General features: G+C 41.7%; 1 protein-coding gene across 1 annotated transcript in view; it reads right to left on the bottom strand.

The window, feature by feature from the left end:
* Positions 1 to 14,721, bottom strand: part of LOC310988903 (neural cell adhesion molecule L1.1-like) — a gene marked incomplete at both ends in the record, with an annotated part of 36,620 nt that extends 21,899 nt beyond the window's left edge. The window contains 11 exons of the mRNA XM_083975707.1: positions 257 to 368; positions 472 to 615; positions 1,581 to 1,712; positions 1,815 to 1,999; positions 4,479 to 4,593; positions 6,233 to 6,403; positions 7,911 to 8,033; positions 9,691 to 9,860; positions 10,540 to 10,642; positions 12,170 to 12,184; positions 14,577 to 14,721. Coding sequence (XP_083831833.1) covers positions 257 to 368; positions 472 to 615; positions 1,581 to 1,712; positions 1,815 to 1,999; positions 4,479 to 4,593; positions 6,233 to 6,403; positions 7,911 to 8,033; positions 9,691 to 9,860; positions 10,540 to 10,642; positions 12,170 to 12,184; positions 14,577 to 14,721 — 1,415 coding nt within the window. The remainder of the gene's footprint in view (positions 1 to 256; positions 369 to 471; positions 616 to 1,580; positions 1,713 to 1,814; positions 2,000 to 4,478; positions 4,594 to 6,232; positions 6,404 to 7,910; positions 8,034 to 9,690; positions 9,861 to 10,539; positions 10,643 to 12,169; positions 12,185 to 14,576) is intronic.
* Positions 14,722 to 15,988: the final 1,267 nt, after the last annotated feature.

The following is a 15,988-nucleotide window of genomic DNA, read 5'->3' as shown; positions in this document are numbered from 1 at the left end:
AAAAAATGATTATTGATTGATTATAGATAGATAGAAAAGAAAGAAAGAAAGAAAGAAAGAAAGAAAGAAAGAAAGAAAGAAAAAGACAGAGAAACAGGGTAGATAGAAATAAATAAATAGATAGATAGATAGATAGATAGATAGATAGATAGATAGATAGATAGATAGATAGATAGATAGATAGATAGATAGATAGATAGATAGATAGATAGATAGATAGATAGATAGATAGATAGATGTGGTGTGTGTGTCTCACCATGTGACATGCGGCCGTGGAGAACCGAAGGTCTCACAGTGCAGCTTGATGTCTCCACCCTCGATGACTTTGTACACGACGCCATCAGAGGAGAGGATCTGAGGAGGGAGCTCTGAGACACAGGGGACAGACGGAGACACGAGGGTGAGTCAGGGACGTGCGAGGGGAGGACAGACGCAGAGAGAGCGTCTCACTGAGCTGGGTGGGGTACACACCGATCACATGGAGGAAGGTGTTGAGGAGAATGGAGCCGTGCTCGTTGGCGGCCTCGCACTGATACACGGCCGTGTCGGAATACACCACGTCCATCAGTATCAATTTATCGTCTTTCATAATCCGACGAGGATCGTCATCCACTTCTGGACGAGGGGAGGGGGAAACAGAGGAGAGGGAGGGGAGGGGTGGGGGAGGTGGAGAGGTTAGACACAGGAGTCTGGGACAGAGCAGACTGATGGTGCTGTGAGTTTGTCAAACACAAAGTGCTGAACAAAGAAATGTTTTAACAAGACGCTGTCCTCCAACAAAAGAAGAAGCAGCTGCTACAGGCTCCACTTCCTCTCCTTCTTTCTTTCTTTCTTTCTTTCTTTCTTTCTTTCTTTCTTTCTTTCTTTCTTTCTTTCTTTCTTTCTTAAAGCAGAAGTAAGCGATCCGGTCGTTTTGGCTAATGCTGCGTTCCAGGCAGACTTTTGAAACCGTAAGTTACGGCTTCAAGTCACGACTTACGACTTTGTAGCGTTCCAGGCAACCCGTTACTCGTGTTTTTCCGACCTGTTGCCTGTGAAAGTCACTATAACGGCCACTCGTAACTTCAGACCCGTGAACTCGTACCAGATCGAACTGGTACCACTTCACAGGTCGGAAAAACACGAGTTACGGGCTGCCTTGAACGCACCATAACTTCTTGTCAGCCGATGGAGTTAGCAGCCCCCGCCCTCGTCATGGATCTATTGGTCCTCGTCCCTACGTCACCACATTCAGGCGCATCCCTTGGCTGCACACACAGAGAGGACCGCCCCTTTATGCCGTTCTCTCTCCTCATTGGATAAAGGTTGTAGGATACAAGGAAAGTTTTCTCCTCAGTTTACAGCAGAGCAGAGTGACTGACAGACCCGTGTTTCAGACCAAACACTCTATAGAAGTGATTGCTGTCGGAAGATAGAACTATTTAAGACTTATATTAACACAAACATTCCGCTTACTTCTGCTTTAAGCATTAGAGCCAGAGGAGCTGTCTCTCTCTCTCACTCACTCTCTCTATAATAAAGGAATAAAAAGCCCTAAAAATACAACTTAAAGATAAAGAGAACATGGAACCTTGCCGTACCTGCAAGAGGCTGACCGTTGATGCTCCAGGTGACGAGGGGCGGCGGCGTACCTTCAGCCTTACAGTCTAGTCGTACAGTTTCCCCGGGAGCGTACAGCAGGTTCTGAGGCTGCTTCACCCAGTACGGAGCCGCTGCAAACACAAAACATTAACAGTAAGGTTTAAACCCCCCCCTCAAAAAAAAAACAATGCTGCAAGGCCAAAGTGTGTTCGTGTGTGTGCGGAGCGGCCTGCCTTCCACGTTGACAGTGAAGGTGTGGTGGACGGAGCCGTGCTCGTTGGAGGCTCTGCACTCGTACTCTCCGTCGTCCTCGTGACTGATGTTTTTGAAGTAGAGCCAGCGGCCATTTTTTTCCTCCTTCGCACTGGGTTCGGTCAGGATGCCGTCTTTCTTCGTCCACTTCACCGCTGGGGTGGGTCTGCAGACAGACGGAGGAGAGGATGATGAGAATGGCAAGAAAGCAGAAAAACAGACGTGGAAAGAGATCGACTGATCGCTGAGGAATATGGAGTGTTGTCAATGGTATAATACACTGAGTGTATGTGTGTGTGTGTGTGTGGACCAGACTCTTTGGTCTTTATTTGGTGGCACACAAAATATCAAGCTACTGTTTCCAAGGTTAAAGGGATAGTTCACCCAAAATTGAAATTACACTCCCCTTCATGTGGACTAAGGGCTGGGAGAAGTTTCAGAGTCCTCCGTGGCTTCTCTGAGTTACAGGGGGTCTCGGCGTAGCAGTGCATGTCCATATAATGGTTGCAAATGGATACCAACTGTCTTTGTAACAAAAAGACACACCAAAATACCTCCATGCTGCTCAAATGTCCGTCTTGTATTGAAGCCCCGAAATGCGAAATTGTCCCGGAAAAAATTTAATAAGTCTATATTTCAAGATTTTGTAGCGGAAGCTTCTCGAAGCTCCTCTTCCCGGTTCGTCAAATTTGACGAACCAGGAAGAGGAACTTCGAGAAGCTTCCGCTACAAACAAGCTTGAAATATAGACTTATTTCATTTTTTTTGGGACAATTTCGCATTTCGGGGCTTCAATACAAGACGGACATTACATACAAGCAGCATGGAGGTATTTGGATGTTTTTTGGTGTGTCTTTTTGTTACGAAGACAGTTGGTATCCATTTGCAACCGTTATAATGGACATGCACTGCTACGCCGAGACCCCCTGTAACTGAAATTTCAATTTTGGGTGAACTATCCCTTTAACAATAAAACATCAAGCTCAACCTATCTGACATCTGACATTTCTATGAGTGTGAAGACCTGGCAGGAACAGTTAACGGAGTCATGTTGGATACGAGTGATTCCAGTGACAGGATCCTACTGAGCCGTCAGGATTACTGTCTGGCTCAGTGTTTTGTACTTTGGGCTAAAAGCATCTGATGTTCACAGCTGTGGAACATGTGAATCCCCGCGGCAACCGAAGGCAACAGGACACGTAACTTATTAAATATGCAGCATCTGATGAAGAATTCACCTGAATGACTGATACAGTTGGGATTGAAACATAATTGTATAATGCTGCTACCATGATCATTTCCCTGAGTCTCTCTTTTTAATTTCATCTGTGAATCTGTTTAGGCATTTTCATTTAAGCAAATATCAAAAGAAGAAAAAAAAAACTCTGTTATGTTGCCATGTAAAAACCTCAAACCAAACTGTTTGTAAAAATGGGCTGAATGAAATTGCCTTGCCTTGCCCAGGAATGGGCCTGTCAAGCAGTGTTGGGGAGACTTAAGCTACATGTAGCCTAGTTGAACTACATAGCTTAATTACAATTTGCTGTGACTTGCTGGTAGTTAAACTACATTCATATTTTGTGCTGCGTCGAGTATTTCAACTACTTTTTTGGTCATTTTTTGTAGTTTAACTACTCAGTTTACAAACTTCAATTTTTTAAATAATATTTTTTTCTATAAAAAAAAAAGACCTAGGCTAATATCAATTTTATTTTACCATTATTGTGTTCCAGAACTCTCTTTGATAAAAGGCATGAATCATGCCAAGTCAACGCTGCCTCTGATTGGCTGGCCCTGGCGTTCCTGTCCTGGTTTTAATTTTAAACATTGTTGTTCAAGACACAGCGATCTAGAATATGTCGACCTCTTTGTATTGTTTATTACATATTTTGTTGACTGATACATTTCTGAATTACAAGTGGGGTAGGATTTTCATTTTCTCTTTATATTACCCAACCTATAGGCTATATATTACCTAACCTACAGTATGTTGACCAAAAACTCAACTTTTTTACTTTAAACAAAAAAAAAACTGAGTTTAGAAGCACATTTCTGCTGGCATGTGAATTATTTGTAGGCTATTACATTTTGTTTCGTATACACCACATGTTGATTTATTTAACACTGAGTTAAATGAGTAGCTATGATGAGTGGAAGTAGTTTTTACAAACTACATTTCTCCAGTTCAAACTGCTCTCAGGGCCTCCGTAGTTTTGTTGTATGTAAACCATCCCTGTATTTGTTGAGCGTGTGTCACTGTGATTGGCTCGGCTGTTTCACATGCGATGATGTGACCAGCTCACAGTGTATTTATTGATCACCACCACACAGACCTGGCTCCGTGTTTATACACACTGACTGCAGGACCATGAACACACCACATCTCCTTCTCGTGTAGTTAGTAATATATTGTTATCATCATGTATAATTAAGATTATAGACAAGTCTACATGATTTAGCCAGTGTGACAGTGTTGTCGGTGGTCAGGTAGAGTGAATGAAAGAGAATTCATTCGTTTGTGAAGATGAAAGCGTGCAAATCAGACAACCTGTCGACACACACACACACACACACACACACACACACACACACACACACACACACTGAAAGTTCTAGACACAAACACATCTATAAGAGGTCCTTACAGGCCTTTGGGGATACATTCAAGGGTGAGACTCTGACCGCTGAGGGTTTTCACTTTGCTGTGGAGCCCCATGGGAGTGAAGAGGCGGGGTTTCCTAACACGACCGACATCATTACCTGCAGAGAGAGAGAGACAGAGAGATCTGAAATGATACATTCGATGTATACTGCAGAACTGTGTTGTTTCTGTGTCAGTCCAAAGCAGAGAAATTCACGTTCAAGAACATCACAGGTCACATCCTGCAAATTGCATTACAGTTTTCCTCCATTGGTTTGGCTCATTTTTCGAAACGGAAATGACATTCTCCAAACAACATGGACAAAACCTCCAAACCACTTGGCAAATGTTCATGTAACAGAATTGTATTTCTCATTCATTTTATCACATTATTTGCAAATGTCTTCGTACATCTTTGCAAATGATTAAATAGAGATAGCCTACATTTAGCACAATTTCCAAGTGAATAGATCTTGTTGATCTAAACTGATTTTTGATTCTCAGTCTAATGGTTGTTCTCTCCAAAACATGTCAGCTTCATTTCATTCTATAAGTCATCACATGCAAATTAGTCTGTTCAACTGTCAAAATTAGTCAAGAACATCTTTTTACTCTGATGAATGGAAGTTACGTAATTTATGTGTGCGAATAACAATGGTTACTGTAAAATTTCCTTGTATGAGTGCAATGTGTGATGATGATTATCGTAAAATCTTTTTTTTCTTTCAGTTTTATACACAATTGTATTCTGTTAGCTAGACAAAAAAACTAGTACAGTAACCATTGTGAATGAAGGACTGGGCGAAGACTGAGAGGTGGACATGAGGGACATTTCAATGGTTCTCTGCCATAGCGACAAAACATTTTGACTTGCAGTGCTTACACAATGCCAAAGGGATGGTGTATTTTGGGGGCACTGACTATTTATATGAGAAAGGAATTATGTTTTGACACATTAGTGAACAGTTTTGGGCAGGGCCGTTGTATAGGGGAGAAAGGTGATGATAATTGTAGGGGCCCAGTGCCCAGTAGGGCCCACAAAAAAACCCAGTAGTCTAATCTTTGCATGACTGAATTATTCTGCATAAGACCCTGACTAATACTCAGTATAAGTAGGCTAAATAAAAAATGATAATACTATGAAGTCTAAGAAAAAAAGTGGAAAAGTCAGGGGCCCACTTTAGTATTCTTTCAGGGGCCCCAGAATTCCTAGCAACGGCCCTGGTTTTGGGAGAAATTATGCACTTTTGCAAGTCAGCTATGGTGTTGTGCTGAACCGTAAGACTGTTTTGCCAAATGATCTTAGAGTTTTGAGAATGTAATTTCAGTTTCAAGAAACAAGCCAAACCAATGGAGAAAAAGTGTCAGCTTCTACTGTGACTGAATTGGGTCCAGTTCCTTTGGAGGAAATGTAGACTGCAGCAGTTTTTGGAGTTAAACTGAAAGTCAGGACATCTTGGCTTTTACTGCGTTGGGGAATGCAGTGTTAAACAGACGGTGTACATTCTATTTATGCTTTGTGATATAGACATTAAAAATGCTGAGCAGGTCCAGATCTTTTCCCAACTGGGAGGATAAGGCAGTGCTCTAACAGCGAAACAGCACAAGGCACTGAAAGAAGCACTGACGCTGCTCTGGAGGTTTCATCTGCACTTTTCCTTCCTCCTGTAATCTGTATGAAATGTTGACAAAACAAATTATACTCTTGCACTTCTTCATATGTGTTTATAGGTGTGTATTCTGTGTGTGTGTGCTCACTGTGAATGACGGTGAGTTTAACAGCGGTCTCAGGGAGGATGGTCCGGGCTGCCGTGTACTGGGCGTTGCAGATGTAGTCGTCTCTGCTGTCGCTCCGCAGGAGATTGGAAAAGTACAAGTTCCCGTTCAGGCCGACCGTCACTCTGCCATCCTGCTGGATGTGCACCATCCCTGAGACAAACAACAAACACACACACACACACATTCAGGAGAGATAAGGCATGAAAAAACCAGAAAGAATAAATTTTCTCTTCAAGTTGAAGGGAACACTCCTCAGCAGCACTGCAGTGGTGACTTAACTGAAATTGACACCTTAAAAGGCACTATTTCATCAGGAAGAGCAATACCAGCAGAGAGAAAGAGGGAGGGAGGGAGGGAGGGAGGGAGGGAGAAACAGAAAAAAATGAAAGAAATATAAAAGAGTCCAGAAACATCAGCTGACGATGCTGCATTCATTAGTTTGAGTGGAAACGGTCTGCAATGCAGCGCAGCGATGCAAATCCCTCCGACGGGGCGGAGGAGTTAGGGATGGACAGGCACAGAAAAAACAGCTGCAGATTCCAGATGTTTCATTTTATATCTCTCATTCTCGTTAGACGACAAGAATCAGGAGGCAACAGAAATCTTTTTTTTTTTGTCATTCTAAAGTTTAAGGCGTCCATGTAAACAGGCTCGCACATGTTAAGCTATATCACTAAACTCTGTCATATGAAACCTTATTTAAGTTAGATCCACAGCCATTAAAAAATAGATAGACTGCATAGTTGCAAGAAAAACTATGTGAACCCTTTGGAATTTCCTAGTTTTCTGCATTAATTGCTTTACTTTCCATTGCAGGTCTGAAGTTTGCCACTCCACAACACTAATGGGAAAATGTTTTGTGGACTGATGAAACTAAGATTTCATCATTTGTATTTTTTTTATTAATACATTTTTTATATATATATATTTTCTGTATGTATGGTGTAAAAATGGCACTGCATCATGGTCTGGGGCTTTACTGCCTCAGGGCCTGGACAGTTTACCATCATCGAGGGCAAAATGACTTCCAGAGTTTATCCAGGCTTCCTACAGTTTTGTCTAGAGTAGCTTCAAAAACAGAAACTCCACCTTTGGGGAGTGGCCCAGTCAGAGCCCAGACCTGAATCCAGTAGGAATGCTATGGAATGAGCTCCAGAGAGCCGTTCACACCAGACATCCTATAGTAACATGGCTGAGCTGAAGCCGTTCTGTCAGGACCAATGGTCCAGGATTCATCCTGAGTGTTGTTCAGTTCTGATCTGCAGCTACAGGAAACACAAGGGTTCACTTACTTTTCCACCTGCACTGTGAATGTTTAATGGATATGTTCAATAAGAAATGAAGTATTATAATTATTTGTGTGGTATTAGGTTAAGCACATTGTGTTTGTTTATACTTGTGACTTAGATGTAGATCAGATCACATTAAATGGTTAATTAATGCAGAAAACTAGGAAATTCCAAAGGGTTCACATACTTTTTCTTGACACCGTAGCCTATCCTTTTTTTCTTTTTTTGACATAATGTTGCATTTTAATCCTTTTTTAAATCAGTGTGGGGGCCGAAGGCACATGAAACATACAAAATACACATCTCAATCAAAACTGTCTCTCAGACAGTGGCAGCTGATAGAACAGGACAGAGGAAGACAGACTCACTACGGTCCATCCAGTGGATATATGGAGGAACTGAGCTCTCTGGAGGGTTGCACGACAGCACGATGCTCTCCCCCTCGTACTCCCGCTTATCCACTTTCTGTTGTTTCTGAAGAATCGGTTGAGCTAAAAGAAAGAAAGAAAAGAAAAAGCACAAGTGTTAGTTAAAAACCTCAGGTCATGATGTCACACTTCATCAAGGCATCAGTCCTGCTTCTGATCAGTCTCTGCCTTTTCAACACATCCCTGGCTGCTGTCATCTGTGTTGTATTTACACTCTGTCTTAGCAACAGTTCGGTTCAGGAAGCACTACTAGTGAATGATGCAGTGAGATGCTGCAGGGAGCCTGTGAGTCAGCGCAGCAGCTCTCTATTTCAGTTCCCCTCTGACTGTAAACTGCTTCTCTACTGTAAACTGTGCAGAGCATCTTATTTCTTCTGTTGCTGTAACATCACTGATGAAAGGAAATGGCAGACGGGAGGAAACTAGGTCGGGATCATGGTGAAACGAGAGATGTATTACATGTAGAAGACAAAAAGACATAAAAAATATTATTATGTGATGTGAACATTATGCAGTAATAAATACAGGAGACTCTATATAATTATCAAGTCATCAGTTGATCTGCAGTTAGAGGCTGTAAACATGATGCTGGGGCCAGCACAGAGGTGTTGATTCATGCTTTTAACTGGTGTTGTTTAGATTATTGTAATGTCCTGCTCCCTGGTCCTAAATAGAGTATCTCTAATCTCCAGTTATTACATAATTCTTTCAGTTAATTCAATTATTATGGCCCCTGATTGTGGAGCAGCCTGCCAGAGAGCCTCAGGGCTGCAGAGACTGTTGAGGTTTTTTTTTTTTTTTTTTTTTTCTTTAAGACTCACTTTTTCAATCAGGCTTTTAATTGATTTCTTTTATTCCTTTTATTCCTTTTAATCACGCTTCTTATCATATTTAAAGGTTATAGCTACAACTTTCTGGTTGGAGCGAGAGCAGGCAGTGTGAGTTCTACACCTACTGGCCAGAAGGAATTAAACTTGTAGCTATCACCTTTAATCTCTCTTTTATATTATTTTAGCTACATGTTTTAACTACATGTTTTTGTTATTTTTTTATTTTTAGGTTTATTAATGTTTTGAATTTATGAGCTAAAGAGCATTTTATCTATATTGTTCATTATATACCTTTTATCTCATTTTACTGTTTTATTCCCTCAGTTTTTTAGCTCCAATGTTTCCTCATGGCTCTTGCCCGGGTGGCTAGAGGGCCCCACACCTTATGTGTGTGTGTCTGTATGCCTCTGTGTTTCTGTCTGTATTTGTGGGGGTGAGGCACTATGTGTTACTTTTATGTATGAAAAGTGCTGTATAAATAGCATCTGATGTGATTTGATGTGATGGCGACTGTGTAAATGGTGACATGGTTGTGCAGCTGATGTCCTGCGCTCTGGGTGTCAACTCTCTGCTCTAACCAGCACATGTTTGTCAGAGGCTGGAGCAGCCTCCCGAACGAGTGACGTCACGGCTCCGTCTCCGGGAAATGGTTGCCACGGTAACAAGAGATGAGAGCGCAGAACAGGTGGCCCCAGTCAACCTCACTGAGTCACTGGAGTGTGTATGTGTGTGTGTGCTTGTGTGTGTAGGAAAGAGATAAGCAAGACAGAGAGCGAAGGGTGTGTGTACAACCTTCATAACATTTCATTCATCTATGAATGTATGTTTCATGTAGTACTCATTCTGTGTGCATGTGTGTGTGTGTGTGTGTGTGTGTGTGTGAGACTCACGCTCCACGATGACATGTACAGTTTTGGTCACGGCGGTCCCCAGTGGGTTGGAAGCATAGCAACGGTAGTATCCTTGGTACACGTCGAGGGGCTCGTCGTTACTGGCGTTAAATGTCCCAGATCCCTCCAGCTCGGGGCCGAACTGTTCACCGTCCTTCACCCACCGGAAACTACAGAGACCAGGGGAAAGTTTCTCACCATGTCAACCGCATTTCTAGGAAATGTGATGACCTCAATACCTACAATGACCAAAGAACAGATTAAAACTGTTCTAAGGACACCTGGACTGACACTGGATAAGTTCATATAACTGGTGATAGTCTATATTATGATATCTGTTTTAGTCTGGTCAGCAAAAAGTGACAGACTTCCCTCTGTCTGTGGCTCTCAACTCAAATCTCATTGGTTTCTACTGAAGATGTAAATCTTGTAAAACAGGACAAAATACAGTAATGGATGGATGGATGAATGGATGGATGGACAGATGGACGGACGGGTAGATAGATAGATAGATAGATAGATAGATAGATAGATAGATAGATAGATAGATAGATAGATAGATAGATAGATAGATAGATAGATAGATAGATAGATAGATAGATAGATAGATAGATAGATGGGTCAGTGAGCAGGAGAGAGAAGTGGGAGGAGAACAAAAGAGACAAGGAAAGGAAGAGAGATGATTTTATTATTGCTATGATTTCATTAGAGGAACATTTATTGCCATGCCAACAGAAAGGCCAGAGGCAGGAAGCCAGACATATGCATATGTCTTATTTGTCCATCAACTTATGTACATACACACACACAGAGAGCGGGTAATTGAAACACAGGTCACGCTGTACGTACGTGGGTGTTGGGTTACCGGTGGCCGTACAGGGCAGTTTGAGGTCCTCTGGAGAGAAGGCTGTGAACGATGTCGGCATCTCCATCAGCACAGGAGGCTGTGAAACTGAGCACACACACACACACACACACACACACAGAGTAATGAAATACTATTGATGTACAACTGATTGTACAGTAAGTAGTAGTAGGCAAGCAAATACATAAGCGTGGGCCAGACTGAAGCCAGACTACCCCTCCTTGATCTACACCGGCTGAAGTAAGAGGATAGATAGATAGATAGATAGATAGATAGATAGATAGATAGATAGATAGATAGATAGATAGATAGATAGATAGATAGATAGATAGATAGATAGATAGATAGATAGATAGATAGATAGATAGATAGTTTTAGCTATGTATTTCAGCTAGCTTATTTAAATACTTTTAAACTAGATTCGTTTTAGACTGTTTATTTTAACTATTCATACTATAGTTATATGTCTATGGCTAAACACAGTTTGTCACCTGTCTTAGATTGAGCTAACTATTGAAATTGTTTCGTTTGTTCTTAGCTGCTTATCTCAACCATTTATTTTAGCTAACCATTAGCTAATATAGGCTACATCCTATATCTGCGTGGCACAGTTTCTCTCCTAACCATCTTCTAAAAGTTTCAGGACTTATTATAAAGTTTGCAGAAGGACTAAATGATTGATATCAAATTTCGGTAGCTATAATGATTACGGTAAAACCTGCATATTAAATAAACAGAGTGTAATGGACTGTAACCACATCCTGCTCTAAGTGCCCGGCTCAGGGACTTGAAAATGAGGGAGCTTGTTGAAAGGGACAGAAATGTAGCCTAGTGAACCACAGCTGCTACACAGAACAGTGTGAAGAAAAGTTTTTGTTGTTTCTTTGTGGTAACCTTGTGACTCCATTTATGACATTTTGGAGTACTCAAGTTAGATAAGATCAATACCAATCTAATAACCAAACTTAACACTTAACATATCTGGAGGCAGAAGGAAACAGCTAGCTTAATCACTGGGGCTAAAAGGACTTCCATTAGAACTCAGAGGTCGGATTTTTTTTTATTTTAGCTTGACTCGAATCTTGGAGGCTCGAAGGAACTTCAGTAATCTCAAGCTGAAACTGTTTACTGGCCACAATAATGTCTTTTTTTGTGTCACTGAATCAGTTGTACGGACAGTAGCCTAGCTATTGTGCAATTTCTACCTGTAAACATTTCATACATTATCTATCACGTAGTGTGTTGTTATCGGTGTTATTAGGCAGAAATGCAAAAATGATGATTGTAAATAATTAATGTAACCCTGATGTCATGCTAACAGCTACTCTGTGGCAACTAATAGGCTACATTTTTCCTGACTTATAGTAGGTAGGCTACAGGTCTCTGCAGAGGGAAGACTGGGGTTTCACTGTCCGATTATATTGTGCTTGACTGCAGTGACGGATGATGGAGGACAGACACTCAATGTGACAGACTGGACTACTGGCCTCCATCATCTGTATGACAGATGTGTGTCTGTGTGTGCAGAACAGAGAGAGAGAGAGAGAGAGAGAGAGAGAGCTGTCACAAATCCACACACACATCTTCATTGTCACAAAGAGGAGAGTCACTTACTGTTATGGACTTTGTCTGTTTGTCCGTGGGAAAGCAGAAACAGGAGAGCAGAAAAGAAAACACTTAAAGAAGGCCGAGGTTAAAATGCCGGAGACACACACACACACAGATATGAGCTTAGAAGATGGATGCTGATGTTGACAGCATGTTAAAGAGTAGCTATACTTATTGATATTACTTCATTATGAGTAACATCAACTACAGGTCTTGGACTTGTCTTTGTCTCAGTTTTCTGGCTCAGACTCACTGGCGTCACTGGTGGATCATTTTACATCCTGACTCTCTTTATCTTTTTTTCTCCTTTGCATCTCCCTCTCCACCCTTTCCTCTGTCTATCTCATCTCTTCACCTCCCCTGTCCCTTTTTATCCATTTCTTTCCTTCCCTCTTTATATTCTCTCGGTTCTTCTCCTCCTCCTCCTCCTCCTCTACGTCTTCCTCTCCCTGCCCCGCCCATGGGAGAAGGTCGTCAGCTGAAGGTCGAACTGAACCTGACTCCTCTCATCCCCTCTTCCTGTCCTCTGGGACCGGCCTGGCTAAGCCCGCTGACCTTTGAACTTAACCCCAGTGTGGGGGGGCGGGGCAGGGGTCATTCTAACCTGATTGTGTGGATAAATGTGTTTGTACTTGAGCTTAGGTGATTGTGTTGAAATGGTACATTTGGTACGACTCCTTTTCAAACAAAGACAAGAGCAAACACCGATAATTGCAGATAAATGAACAAGACAAGAGAATAACCAGAGAAATACATAATTGACTATAAATCATAATTTCAGCACAGAATTAAAATGAACTTGCTGACATTTCATAATATCACGTGGTATAGCCTACTTCTGTTTTTAATATAAACTTATTTCTAAAAGCAATTTCATACAGTAGGCCTATTCAACTTAACAATTGATTGAAAAATGTAAATACAGTAGTATGTCAAGCAGAGATGAATGTTTTATTATACACTGCCCATCCCCCAAAAAGTCACACACTCTAATATTTCGTTGCACCGCCTTTAGCTTTGATTTCAGCACACATTTTGCCATTGTTTCAATAAGCTTCTGCAATGTCACAACATTTATTTCCAAACGATGATGGTTCCCTACTATCTGTCTAGTTTTTAATAATGCGTTGGACAGGACTGTCTCAGTAATCTCCCTAGATGTTTTATTTGCTTGACGAATGCCAATAATTTGACCCTTCTGAAACAGATTAACATCTTTTCCACGACCACAGGATGTGTCTTATGACATGGTTGTTTAAGAAATGAGACTGCATCAGTTAGCGTTCAAGTGTAGCCAGCTGAAACATAATCATCCATGCAGTAATTATCCAATGGGAGGCTCTGACCTATTAGCTTAGTTAAATCCAAGTGGTGACGGGCAGTGTATATAATATAATATAATATAATATAATATAATATAATAATTTTGTGTGTTTAGTTACATAGTTTTAAATATATTGTATGTGTCTCTGTCGCTGTAATGTTTCACCTCTGTCACCTCTGAGTATGAATGTTTGAACATGTGTAGAGCTGCCAGTGAGAAAAGCTTCAGATACAAGACCCTGTGTATTTTCTCAGAGACAGTGTTTACATGACTGACAGCTGGACACATGGAAACTGTTAAATATGTCACCTTCCTCCCCGCTACCAGCAGCTGAGAACCCACTCTGTTTGGTTTTACAATTTCCACAACAAAGGTCTTGAGGTCACTATTGCTCCTATTTACTCGCCTCACCTCGGACTGACCTTGTTGCCATAGCAACTGCGCCCAAAGCTGCTGATTCAGCACCCGGTGCTGTTGCCATGGCAATGCAATATGCAAACGAGTGAAGGACAAAGGTGAGGTGATTCACACTGGTGCAAACTAGGCCTACTCTGATATTTAAACGTTTTGTTTGTGTAGATTTTGAAATTGGAATACTGAGCAATGGAAAAAAGACTTCCTCGCACGCTATGGGCTACACTGCAAAAACTCAAATATCTTACCAAGAATATTTGTCTTATTTCTACTCAAAATGTAATTTCTAGTCAAAACAAATCTCATGAGTCTCAAATAAGACTCATCATATTAAAAGTAACTTTTACTAAGTAACTAAGACACTTTTTTACTCCTTTCAAGCATATTTTCACTTGAAATAAGAAGAAAAATCTGATAGTGGTGCAAGTTTTTCTTTCTTATTACAAGCACAAAAAACTTGCTTTTACTGGCAGATTTTTCTACTTATTTCAAGTGAAAATTAGTTTGGACTTTGGAACAAGTGAAAATGATCTAAAAACAAGTGAATTTTTAGGTGATGAGTCTTATTTTAAGTGGAAAGAGATTTGTTTTGACTAGAAATGAGACAAATATTCTTGAGTTTTTGCAGTGTAGGCTACTTCTATTGAGATGTTGACATGGGAGCAGTATACTTACAGTTTGGGGGGATGTGGATGGCTCCCTGAGCGAGCGGAGGCGTGAGGAAGGACAGAGGGAGGAGGAGGAGGAGGAGGGGGAGGGTGGGGAGGGTGGGGGAGCTTGGCCCCCTATAGCCCATCCACCGACGCTGTGACACACACATCTCTCAATGTCCCATCAAAAGTGGCACGAGACACCCACACACTCATCAACACATAAAAAAACACACACTCAGCCTCCCCAGTTTAACACACCCGACCAGACACACACACACACACTCCAGGGACGACCTCCTCCACCCCACCGGCGGCCCCCCACCACCACCACCTCTCCAGACCCTCTGGAGAGTGGAGATGAGTAAACAACGGTGTGTTTTAAGTTGGTGGGTGTGTGTCGCTGTCACAGTCCAGAGTGTGAGGCTCTCTGTGTCTCTGGCTGTCAGGGCGTCTGTGGAGGAAGAAGAGGACCAAGAAAGGGGGGAGAGAATTGACCCAGAGAACAAAGGATGGATGAAAGGTTGGAGGAAGGGAGGGCACACACACACACACACATGCACACAGGATGGGGAGAGAGAAGAAAAGAGATCATTAATTCCTCCAAACATAAATCATCTCAGAACAAGACAAATATTAATATATTCCAAGGGGCAAACCTAATTTAATATTGACCTACAAACCAAAAAAAAATCTCAATTAACTCCAGGGTGTGTGTGATATTACACATTAATTACAATATTTGATCACAGTTTGGAGCCTAAATATTTCTCCAAAATTCAGAATATTGGATCCTTTGTCGAGAGAGAGACAGAGAGACAGAGAGACAGAGAGACGGAGAGAGAGAGGGGATCAGGTCATCTGATAAAGACTAGATCAGATCAAAGCAGCAGGAAACATCTTCTCTGCTAATGACATTACAAAGACAGATTGTGTGTGAGTGTGTGTTTCTGCCACATCAGCTGCATTTCCATTCATCTCAACATCTTCTCTTTTGTCCCTGCCCGGTGACTGAACACTGACCCGTGACAGCAGGAGTGTTGGGGTGGGGTGGCAGGTGGGGGGTGGGGGTGAAAGCACACACACACACACACACACACACACACACAGATGGATCAGGCTTTCTCCCTTTTGTTCCCTCCTATCGCCGCTTGGCTGTGCGGGCCAAAAAAAGACCCAAAAAAAACACCACAACCTCCAAGTTTGTTCCTTTTCTTGTTTCCACATGAAGTGTGGGATTACGCGCTCATCAGTGAGCTGATCTCAAAGCTGGTGAAAACCCGTCCTGCACTTCTAAAAACTCACAGTGTGATCTAAAATAGCTCAAAGGCGTTGATATGAGCCAATGGGAGTGAAAGAAATGCAAAGGGATCCCTCTGATGATGCAAACAAGCAAAGAAAGATTCTGTCTGTATCGCTGCTATCAATCCATTTTGC

This window comes from Trachurus trachurus (assembly GCF_905171665.1).
Source record: "Trachurus trachurus genome assembly, chromosome: 7".
Classification (NCBI taxonomy): domain Eukaryota; kingdom Metazoa; phylum Chordata; class Actinopteri; order Carangiformes; family Carangidae; genus Trachurus; species Trachurus trachurus.
The sequence above is the reverse complement of the archived record's forward strand: the minus strand, read 5'-3'. Positions and strand labels throughout refer to the sequence as shown.